A 12,694-nucleotide genomic window follows, 5' to 3' on the forward strand; every position below is an offset into this window, starting at 1 on the left:
ATGCAAACACTGTATGGAAATAAATATAGCACTGATGGACCCAATGGGTATTGAAAAGCCAATTGATCCTCCCACTTTGGGTGCTGCTTCTCAGGATTTTAGTTTATCTAAGCTTTGTACAGTTTGGGGACCAAGAAGTGAAGAGGGAGTTTCTTTCCCATACTCATGAACAATTTTCATAGTCTAAAATTCTTCACTGAATTGGGTAGGAAATTAATTCTGTCTTCGAGGAAGCCATAAGACCAGTGAAACACTCTGGCATTACTGCATCACATTCTTTTTTCCAATTTGTTACTTAAGATCTTATCAGTGCAGTATTTATGTAGTCTGAGCATTAGACAAGGCTATGCAGTTGACTCACTGGTGTCTCTTTCCTCACTTATAAAATAGGAATAATAAATACATGTGTGTCTCGGGCTATGGAGAAGAATGTTTGCATTGTTCTTTGGGATGACCTGAAAGAAAAATAAGTTTATGCAATGTTACATGCCCTTATTTTAATGATTGGTGAATCAGTCTCCATAATCTGACTTCTGTCTGATGAGTGGACCTTCCCCAACAATCTTCCCACCCCTTATGAGTAATGAGTCCAATTGGTTGTTCAAATACCCTGTAGATGACGTAACTTTTTTGATGAAATTTTTGAGTTAATTTTGGTGATGTGACTATAGAAGCTGTATTTTACGCCTTTATTTTCAAAATATAAAAATCAATTTTTACAATCTTTTGGCTTTTAAAAAAAATTTCCTACTCACTCAATCTTGCCAAAAATCTATCTTCAAGAACTGTCCAACTATATTCTTTGACCAAGCAATAGGGTAGAAAGAATGCAGGCTTTAATGTCCCATAATTGCAATTCAAATCTGACGCCAACCCTGCCACTTATTAGTGTGACCATTAGAAAAGTATTAATTTTCCTGAGCCTCAGTGCCCTCATTTATGAAGTGGAGATAATGAAACTATGTTTAGAGGGTGATCTTAGGATGCTAGTGCATGCAAAGTGACTGACGTGTAATAGGGTCACAGTGGAAAGAAGAATGTCTTTTAATGGGAGGAGGAAAGAGTGTATGAAGTATCACTGAGACTTCTGCAGCATGCACTCTCTATTGTTCTTAGTATCCAGGAATCTTCAGGGTCATCCTCTGTTGTTGGCCCAAATCTCTTGGGGCAAATACAGAACTATTTCCATCTAGGGAATAAACGTTTAATTGAAATGGGTCTCACAAACTGATATAATTGGTTTCCTAGCAGTTGGAGTATTAAGTGATTGAAGGACAGAGAATGAGAGAAGCTTTTCACTTTATGCCTTCTTGTTACTCTTGAATTTTAAGACATATAAATATATGACCTATTCAAAAAATAAATGACCAAGATTCTTTTGCTTTGTTTTTTTTGTTTGTTTTTAAAAGCAATCCATCTTAGTCTGGTCTAGAATGTCTGTTGCTATTCATATTTCAACAGCCATTCATTCAGAGTTTGAGAGGTATAAGAATTAACTTACCATCATTACTTACCTAATAGGCTTCTCCTGGAAACATTTCTATTTCTGTCATTGCTGCAACCAACATCCAGTCACCCAGGGTAAAAAAAATAATGACATCTCCCATTCCTTTTCATTTTTTGTTTAACCCCCTACAGTCAGTCACCACAACCCGAGCATTCTATTCACTTAGTGGTTTTCTTTCCATTTCCACTGCTACCTTTGTAGTTTTAAGTTCATGTCTTAACTGGTATTAAAATCTCCTAACACCTGACTTTCAAACTCTACCACTTTCTTCTAATCCTACATCTTGTTGCCAAATTAATCATCTTAAAATTTTATTCTACTGTCATTCCCTGACTCAAAAACTTTCAGTCACACCAGCTACGTTGGCACACCCCTGTAGTCCCAGCTACTCAAGAGGCAGAGTAGGGAGGGCCAGTCTGGGCAACACAGCAAGATCTGGTCTGTTAAAAAAAAAAAAAAAAAAAAAGTTTCCAGCATGCATTCTGTATGTAAAAAAAAAAAAAGCATCAAACAAACCATCAGTCACAATTTAGTGGCTGCTAAATGAAGTTTCACCACCCTAACCAGGCTTTAAGACTGAGAAATGGCCCTAACCTGTCTTATTCACCTTCACTCCTTTTATATTACATATCCTGATCTGCATTAAACAATTCACAATTTCCCAAATTGAGCCTTCCCTTTAACTTCCTTGAATACATTTGATACCTACCTATTTGAACATCTGATACATTACTATGTCCAGGGCACTGTTCCAAGTGCTAGGCATTATACAGGTTAAAAAGAAAGCACATCCCCTCTTCAAGTGGAGGCCTCATTTGTCTTAGATACCCTCCAGTGTTTAAATTCTGTTCATTCTTATGGTACAGCTGGGATCAAAATCCTACTTTTCTGAAGACTGTAAATGACTCTCCTAACCTCAAATGTACTCTCTTTTCTCTGATTTCCCAATAGCTTCCTTTTCTTTTCTCTTTTGGTGGCATTTATTACCTTCTGCCTTGTATTTTTATTTTACTTAAAAGATTTCTGGGCAACTCAAAGGCAAAGACTATATCTTTTTAATTCATATATTTTCCATAATGCTGAGCATCATTCTTTATCCATAATAAAAGTTAAATGTGGCCAGGCAAGGTGGCTCACACCTGTAATCCCAGCACTTTGGGAGGCTGAAACTGGAGAGTCACTTGAGCCCAGGAGTTTGAGGCCAGCCTGAGCAAAATAGTGAGACCTTGTCTCTACAAAAATAAAAAAATAAAAAAATAGGCATGGTTGCATGCCTGTGGGGCTTGCTGGCTGCTGGGGAGGCTAAGGTGGGAGGATGGCTTGAATCCAGGAGTTTGAGGCTGTAGTGAGCAGTGATCACACCACTGCACTGTAGCCTGGGTGACAAAGAAAAATAGAAAAAAAAAATAGTTAAATATATATTTGTTTTACATATGCATAAGCAAATGAACCTGGGAGCCAGTTACCCCAGCAATCTATTAATATTATTAAGCATTTACCTGTTCTCAGTGTTCTTTTCCTGAGTTCTGGTATATAATTTATAAATATTATTGACTTTTATGCAGCTATTAAATCTATAACATTTAAATGTTTTAATATTCGGGATATTTGGAAAATGTTTATATGGTATGCAACCATAAAATTTAATATAATATTCTGATAAAACATGTTCATTTGAATACAATGTATGTGTAAACTTAATTATGTAATTAGTTCAAGCACCGATTATTCTAACCTAGATAGACTTTATTAATTTAATACTATGTTCTTTCCCTTTCCTAGGAAAAGTACAATAATAATAACCTGTGTTTAGCACTTTTACCTGTCAGTGGCTTATAGAAGTTATTTTGGTCTCTAAACAGACTTGTGGAATATATAGGGTAGGTATTATTTGTGTTTTAAATATGGTGAAACTAAGGTGCAGAGAAGTTGCATAATTTACATGAGGTCACATAGTTAATTAATGAAAAAAATCCAGGCTTAATCTTATAGGCATGATAATTGTATATTTTGTATTACTTGAAGTAATTATGCATTTTCTTCTCTTAGTGAAAGAAAGGATGTCTTAAGAGAAGCTGAAATTTTACACAAAGCTAGATTTAGTTACATTCTTCCAATTTTGGGAATTTGCAATGAGCCTGAATTTTTGGGAATAGTTACTGAATACATGCCAAATGGATCATTAAATGAACTCCTACATAGGGTAAGTATTACACATTTTTAGTGGCCATAATTGCCATTTTCACTATTCAAACTATATTTTACTTTGATTTTATGTTTGATCAGATTATTTCGGGGTATATAGATGAATCAAAGAATAATGAAAAACTATCACAGGGATAAAATTTTACCTTTTGTGACATTTTTGTGTTGATTAAAACACTGTGGATTCGGGCCCTGCACTCTAGATTATTTTGCCTGAGTTACCATTCCTAACATTTATACCAAATTCTAGTATTTATATGCATATTACATGGGTAGAAGTGGAAAAGATAAACTCTGCACACTGTAAAATCCACTGTTAAGTGATATTTTATTTTATGTTAATAGCAATTTCAAATTCAAATTTAATGTTACTAATACCAGTTCATGAAGTTCTGAATTAGCAGGCCAGATATTAATAAATTATCTCTGAATACCAGATACATTAGCTTTTCTAATAATAGACAGTGGTATGAGCCATTTACCTTTTTTCTCAAGGTACCAATCACTTTCTCTTTGTGAATCCCATGAGTAAACAAATTCAGGGGTCCTCATTCTCAAAATATATGTATTCATTATTAATATTATCATGAGTCTGTAGTTTCAATAAATCTTTTTAAACCACTTGGTCCATTTTGTGAGGGTTGGCTTAATTAAAACTGTAATAATCTATAAAATCCAATCAATGGATACTCCTAAATGATAGTGTAACACAATGCCCTGTAAGTGGCCAAGGGAAAGTGGGTGCCACTGTCAGTCAGTCATAGAGTAACTTCCTCTCTGTTTCAGAATACATCACATTCTATTCGTGACTTGTGATCATTTGAAACAAGGATGGAATAAGTAACTGGTGTCAGTCTGTAAGATTTGTATAACTACCACAACAACCAAGATACAAATATTAATAAATCATAATTTCTCGTTTATTTTTGTTGAGAAATGAATATAAGTAGAAATCTAACATTTTCTTCCCACACCCCAGCAGATACTCTGGCACCCAAATTTGCAGCTCACTGGACATTCTACAGCCTCCTCCAGGGGACTGCTAACTCCTGGAAAAAAAATCATAAAATATAGAGTGAGCACTTCTCTCCCTTGTCTCCATGATCACAAGCCTCCATATTACATTATGCTGCAGAGAGGCCTGGTAACTGCTTTAAACTGCGTAATTTTCAGAAAAAGTTACCTTTTTTACAGATTAAAAGATTCAGTTTCTCTAGGGGACAGGGCTCTGTGTGTACCAGAGAAAGTAATGTTCCACATTAGTCTTTTGTGTTTCATTTGGTTTCCTGTATTGCATTATTTAGGGTGGGATTTATCTTGACGTGCCCTCCCCCAACCTTACAAAATTCATTGAAAAAACTCAAGATGTATCATAAATAGTCTAAAATATTTTGAACCACTCCCCCTGCCAGATTGATCACTGAACTATAAGCTGACGCATTTGCAGAATAACTTCTCAAGATCAGTTTTGTACTTTCAGTAGAAGCAGTCTTTTTCATAGCATTTAGAAAAATGTGGCATGGTGCCTGGTGATTCATTGTTGATCTTCCCAAATTGCCTGGTCTTCCGAAGTATGTTCATTCTCCTGGGAAGCTACATTAACTTTTGTGTTCAGAAAACATTTATTTTAAGAAAGCTCAGATGGATGTTGAGTACTATGAAAAATAAAACATTATGTTTTAAATGTGTCTATACTGTATAGTTTTAGAAACAAAAATGATTGTCCCCTTCCACAAAAACAAATCAAAAGGCTAATTTTATAAGCTGGAATGCAGACAGATTAATTATATGATTAAATGTATGATAACTTAGTGCTTAGTCAATAAATATGGTCATAATTTATAACTGATGCAGTGATTATAATAAAGTCTGATTTTATATTAATAAAATTAAAATAAAAATTTTGAATGAATGGCTTGGTATTTACTAGAAATAAATTGTGTGTAATTTTGTGTGTATTTGTGTGCGCTCAAATTACTTGATTAAGACATAGAATGGAGAGGTGGATGTGGGTGTAAGTGTATGACTTTTGGCTATGTATAGACACAAAATAACTGAGATCTGTGTCAGTTGAAGAAAGACCCAAAACCATGTAGTTGCATGACCAATATAAACTAAAAGGAAGTATTCGTGCTATGAAGTTATCATAACTTTCTCTAGAAAGTGAGGAAAGTAAGACACGTAAATGTTAAACCCTATCAAATTGACGCTATTTTATAAAAATGTGCATATGTTTTAACCTTAGTTTATACTGTATTTCCTCATGGAATATTTAACTTCTAAGTGTGAAACGTAGTGAAATTTGGACTAATTTTATTTTGTTTCTTTTCACATATATATGAAGAAAACTGAATATCCTGATGTTGCTTGGCCATTGAGATTTCGCATTCTGCATGAAATTGCCCTTGGTGTAAATTACCTGCACAATATGACTCCTCCTTTACTTCATCATGACTTGAAGACTCAGAATATCCTATTGGACAATGAATTTCATGTTAAGGTAATTACTTTTTTAAAAAGTTTATCTGTTTCCTTGTCCTTATAGTTTTAAAAATACTTTTTAGTTATTTCTTCGACCTAGACTGTTTCATATCTCTCCTTAGAGTTAGAGACCAACGAATAGTAATTTCCGTAGCCCTTAATTTCTATCTTCTATTCTCCTTCTTACTACTGCAGTTAGGAAGCTATTCCTAGACAGAGATAGAATTACGATATAAAATACAAAGCCATTATGTTTCTTCATTGAATTGTCAAGATCACCTTTTTTGTTTTATTTTTTATTTTAAAATTATTATATGTTTATAGGAAGATGCAAAGGTAATAAAGAGGTTTCATGTATCCGTCACCTGGTTTCCCACATTGTTATGTCACACATAATTATAGTATAATTTTAAGACCAGGAATTTGACATTAGTACAATGCGTGTACATAGTATCATTACTTTATCACGTGTATAGATTTGTGTAACCACAACAATCAAGGTACAGCACTTCTCATAACATCACCACAAAGATACCACTCATGCTACCTCACCCACTTCCTCTCTACCACAATCTGTACCTCTAACAACCACTAATCTGCTTTCCATCTCTTTAATTTTGTCATTTTGAAAATGCTATATAAGTGGAATCATATAGTATGTGATATTTTGAGATTGGATCTGTTCACATCACATAATGCTCTTGAGATCCATCTAAGTTGTGCTTGTAACAATAGTTGTTTTTTATTGATAAATAGTATTCCACAGTATAAATGTACCACAGTTAACCATTCAGGAATATTTTGGTTCTTTCCAGTTTGGGGTAATTATTTACAGAGCTGCTGTGAACAAAGCTATACAGGTTTATGAGTGAACATAAGTCTTCATTACTCTGTGATAAATGCCCAAGAATACAAATGCTGGGTCATATGGTAAGGGTGTGTTTAGTTTTTTTTGTTTTTTTGTTTTTTTTGATACAGAGTCTCGCTCTGTCGCCCAGGCTGGAGTGCAGTGGCCGGATCTCAGTTCACTGCCAGCTCCGCCTCCCAGGTTTATGCCATTCTCCTGCCTCAGCCTCTCGAGTAGCTGGGACTACAGGCGCCCACCACCACGCCTGGCTAGTTTTTTGTATTTTTTCAGTAGAGACAGGGTTTCACAGTGTTAGCCCAGATGGTCTCAATCTCCTGACCTCGTGATCCACCCGTCTTGGCCTCCCAAAGTGCTGGGATTGCAGCATTGAGCCACTGAGCCCAGTCGGTGTATTTACCAGATAGGCCTACCAACTTGGAAGTCTAATATGTTTAAGTGCATTAAAATATTTTATAATATACAAACCATTTATACATTTACTCTTTGACAGTATTACTACTGTCAAGAAAGGAAACCAGGCCAGGAGCGGTGGCTCATGCCTGTAGTCCCAGTACTTTGGGGGCCGAGGTGGGCGGATCACGAGGTCAGGAGATCGAGACTATCCTGGCTAACACGGTGAAACCCCATCTCTACTAAAACATACAAAAAGAATTAGTCGGGCATGGTGGCGGGTGCCTGTAGTCCCAGCTACTCAGGAGGCTGAGGCAGGAGAATAGCATGAACCCGGGAGGCGGAGCTTGCAGTAAGCAGATATCACGCCACTGCACTCCAGCCTAGGCAACAGAGCGAGACTCCATCTAAAAAAAAAAAAAAAAAGAAACCAAATTGGTTATTCCTTTACTTAATGAATGTTTATGAAGCAACTACTATGTGCTGGGCATTGTGCCAAGCACTTGGGCTGTATTACCCAAGATCAAGCACTTGGGCTGTATTACCCAAGATCAGAAATTGACTACTGTTCTGATATAATTTGTTTTTTGAGAATTTTTGCTGGCCCTTTCATTTTCTATATACTTATAAAATACCCCTTTTTGTAAACTTTTTGAAATTTTTAAGCCAGGTGCTATGGTTTGAATGTGCCCCCCTCCAAAATTCATACGTTGCCAATGTGATAGTGAAGAGGTAAGGCCTTTAAGGGGTAATTAGGCCATGAGGGAGGGCTTTTCCATCCCTCCTGAATGAGATTAAGAACCAAAAAAAAAAAAAAAAATGCTTCATGCAGCTTTCAGGTAGCTTGCCTTTCTGCCTTCTGCCATTTGAGGAGGCCACAAGCAGGTGACCACCAGACCAAATGTCAGTGGCTGGATCTTGAATCTCCCAGCCTCCAGAACTGTGAGAACAAATTTATCTTCTTTATAAACCACCCAGTCTGTGGTATTCTGTTATAGCAGCACAAAAGGACTAAGACAGAAATTGGTACAATAAAAGTAAGGAGTTTCTACAACAACCATCTAAAAATGTGGAGGTAGCTTTGGAACTGCATAATGACATATAGGCTGAAATCATTTTTGAAATGGATGCCAGAGAAAGCCTAGATTGCCATGAAGGGAGCATTAAGGGCAATTCTATTGAGGGCTTTGAAGTGAAGAGAAGGGCTGTAGAGAAACCTTCATTCTTTTAGAGATTACTTGAGTGGTCATGAAGAGAATCTTGCTGGACATATGGACAGTAAAGACTATTCTGACAAACAGGCTCAGATGGAAAGGAAGAACATGGTATTAGAAACTGGAAGACAGGTCATCCTTGTGGTAAAGTGGCTAAGAACTTACCTGAACGATGTCTGTGTCCTGGGACTTTGTGGAAGACAGCACTTAACATTGAACTAAGATATTTGGCAGAAGAAATTTCTAAGCAACAAAGTGTTCAGAATGCTGGGTGGCATCTGTTAACTGCTTATAGTAAAATGCAAGAAGTAGAAATGACTTAAAGGTGAAATTTATAATCAAATGGGAATTAGAATGTAAAGATTTGAAAAATTCTCAGACTGACCATGTAAAGAATAAAAAATTCTTTTTAGGAAAGAAAAACAAGAGTGTGGCAAAGTAACTGGTTGATAAAGAAATTAGCATGGATAGAGGGAAGATAGGTGCTATTCATCAAGACAATGGGAGAATGACCCCAGACGCATTTCAGAGATATTCAAGGCTGGCCAGAGTGTGTGTTCCTTGGTTATTCCAGTTGTGGTTCACATAGATCCAGATGTGGCTCATGTCACTGCTCCAGAGGGCAGTATGCCTTGGTGACAACCATGTGGTGCTAATTCTGTAGGCATGCAAAGTGCAAAAGCTGTGGAGGCGTGACTTTCTCTACCTAGATTTTAAAGAGTGCCTCAGAAAAGCTCAGGGCCCAGGCAGAGATCTGCTTCAGGGTGGATCCTTCACAGAGTGCCCACTATAAGGCAGTGCTTAGTGGAGCTATGGTAACAGGGCTACCCCTAGAACCTCAGACCTGTAGAGCCACTGGTGTGCAGCACCAGCCTGGGAAAACCAAAGCATGTGACTTGAATATGTAAGAAATGAAGCGTGGACTATATCTAGCAAAGCCACAGGGGCAGGGCTGCCCAAGGCCTTGGGGTTCAACCTCACCCCAGTGTGTCCAGACGGTAGTACATGGAGTCAAAGAAGATTATCCTCAAGCCTTAAGATTCAGTGTTGTTTGGTCTGTTGTGTTTTAGACTGACTTGGGACCTGTTACTCCCTTTTTCTTTCCTGTTTCTTCCTTCTGGAATGGGAACAGCTATTCTATGCTTGCCCTACCATTTTATTTTGTAAGCACATAACTTACTTGATTTCACAGGCTCACAGCTAGAAAGGAATTTGCCTCAGGATGAATTTCACCTTGAATCTCACCCATATGATGTTTAGAAGAGACTTTGGACTTAGGCTTTGAAGTTGATACTAGAACAAATTGAGACTTTTGGGGGCTATTGGGCTGGAACGAATGTATTTTGTATATAAGAAGGACATGAATTTTAGGGGGGCCACAGGCAGAATGCTGTGATTTCAATGTGTCCCCTCTAAACTTCAGATGTTGGCAATGTGATACTATTAACAGATGGGACCTTTAAGAGGTGATTAAGCTGTTAGGGCTTCTCCTTTATAAATGAGATTAAGGCCCTTAAAAAAGAGAGACTTCATGCAGTGTTGGAGGATTGAAACACCAGAGTTTAAGGATAGGCTCCTACAAATATGTCAGACTTATTCTTAGGTTCCTAGGTTGCATACTTTAGAATACTCCATATATTTCTATAGGTTGCAAATGTTGATTTGCAAAGTCAACATTTTTTCCCCTTTTTAAAAAATCAGACTGGCATTCACTTTTCTGATATCCTATAATACCTCTCCATTTTGTCCCACAAAGAACACTAATAGCACTGAGGAGGTATTTGCAAATTATCTGAATAATTTGAAATATATAGTTGTATAACTTTTCAACTTCCTTAGACTTCATTTTCTTCATCTCAGACTAGAAACTATTCTTGATAGAGAAAACAAAAGCAAAGTAATAATGACCTCTACTTTCTTTTTCATCCATCAATAGCGTATACTTGGTCCTTTTCTGTGAATTCAGTTTTTTAAATCTTGATTATTTTTATTTTTTTTCTTAAATTTACTCTTTTATTGTAGCAAATGAATGGAAGACTCATTTATTCTACCCCTCCTTTTTGGGGATGGAGGCCATAATTTTTTTTTGTCTCAAATTCATCTAAATGCTAATAAAATTATGTATTTTGTTAAAATCAGTAAAAAATATAGGAAGTAAACAATGGAAACAAATGATGTGCTGCATGGAGCCCATTTCACTCTGCTGAATTCTAAAGTATGCAGTAAAATGTTCTAAGGAATTTAAATGTCTTTAAGGATTTCCCATACTCCCTTGTCAATTAAATATTATTTCTGTTCTTACATTTTGTCTTACATTTTTAAAAAATAAAGTAAAAAATAAGGAAGCTTTTAAATATTTAGTTATAAGATACTGTATAATATGTGCACAAGATTTACAATTGAAGCAAAACTGTACAGGACGTATCAAAGGCACAGAATATTGTCACTGATAATTCTTTAGACACCTATTGTATTGGACATAAATATGCTTTATATGCAATTATACTATTTCTATGAAATACTTCATTTAGTGATCAGCATAAAATTGTATAATAATTATCTTTACAATTTTGAGATTTTGCTTATTTCGTAATTTAAGAATGCTACCTTTAGGGCATTATGAATACAACTGTATAAACCAGAATTGTAAACAATGACCAGTGACAATTGCATGAGATGTGAGTAGAATTGGCAGCTCTGTGAGATGTGGAAAGCACATGGTACCAAGCTATATGTCATGACAAGGTGTGCAAGGTACACACTCATTGAGAATAACAGACAAAAAATGTCTCTCTTTAATTTTCAAAAATTAGTTTCTCTTTTGAAATTTGTAATGTTATATTAAACTTTAAGTCAGTATGTATTGCTTCTAGAGTTATTTGGCTCAGCACTATGGAATTTAATTTTGTAAAAAGTTGGTGGAATATATAGAAATAAAATATTAAAATATATTACATTTTCTCTGGTTTGATATCTAAATACAGTGAATATACACAAAGATAGTTGACTTTTGGACTTTTTAAAGAGGAAATTTCTTAATTCAATTATTTGCTCTTTTCTCTTACAGATTGCAGATTTTGGTTTATCAAAATGGCGCATGATGTCCCTCTCACAATCACGAAGCAGCAAATCTGCACCAGAAGGAGGGACAATTATCTATATGCCACCTGAAAACTATGAACCTGGACAAAAATCAAGGGCCAGTATCAAGCATGATATATATAGGTATAATAAGGATTGCTTTTTCTCAGAGTTAACCTTGTCTCAGACACAAAATTAGTCAACCAGAATTTTGAAGCTACATTTTAAACTGTGATTTTTATTCTTCTCTCATAATTGTGGTGAAAATAAACTTGAGGCCATGGTGATTAATATTTTTCAAAGTAAAGAAATTTAATGATTTGCTTTAAGAAACTTTTACATCCTTTAAGAAATTTTAAAGCATCTTTTCTTATCCTATCAATTTATAATATAATAGTTAAGGATTTTTATCATATGTGACTTGGAAATGCAGAGGGAAACAGTAGTTCCTAACATTTTAGCTTTAAGTTTCTCAACCTGTTCAACCTTTCAGCTTTTGATATCTATACATCTTTTTAGATAAATAGACCAACTCTTAATCATACTGGGGATATTTCTATTTAAAGAATCCCTAATATTTGTATATGTGTGAATTTTTTATACAACAAATCAATGGATTTGATCGTATTTTCATATTTCCGATGCATATTACTTATAGTCTCATAATGCAGTAATAAGCATAAGACATTGCTCTTGACACTGGTTATTTAACCAGAATAAAAGGAAGATGATTATTTACATAGGTTTAAGAGATGGGGACATTCACCTCATGTGTAAGTTACTCTTATCTCTTTTAATATACTAATGAATGCAAAAGCACACTCTCTAAATTTGCTGTGAACACATTTTATAGTCCTTTAAATGGCTTTTTGCCATCTTTAATAAATAACCTGTTAATGAATCATTTTAGGAACAAATGCCATATCTCTACCAGAAAACTATATATTT

The 12,694-nt window shown here is 35.5% G+C and overlaps 1 protein-coding gene across 1 annotated transcript in view; it reads left to right on the forward strand.

Annotated features, from left to right (window-relative positions):
* RIPK2 (receptor interacting serine/threonine kinase 2) overlaps nucleotides 1-12,694 on the forward strand; it is a 34,873-nt gene that overhangs the window by 2,041 nt on the left and 20,138 nt on the right. The window contains exons 2-4 of the mRNA XM_025395046.1: nucleotides 3,557-3,710; nucleotides 6,057-6,212; nucleotides 11,733-11,890. Of these exons, the coding sequence (XP_025250831.1) occupies nucleotides 3,557-3,710; nucleotides 6,057-6,212; nucleotides 11,733-11,890 (468 nt within the window). The remainder of the gene's footprint in view (nucleotides 1-3,556; nucleotides 3,711-6,056; nucleotides 6,213-11,732; nucleotides 11,891-12,694) is intronic.

Source organism: Theropithecus gelada, chromosome 8, assembly GCF_003255815.1.
Source record: "Theropithecus gelada isolate Dixy chromosome 8, Tgel_1.0, whole genome shotgun sequence".
NCBI classification, from domain to species: Eukaryota; Metazoa; Chordata; class Mammalia; order Primates; family Cercopithecidae; genus Theropithecus; species Theropithecus gelada.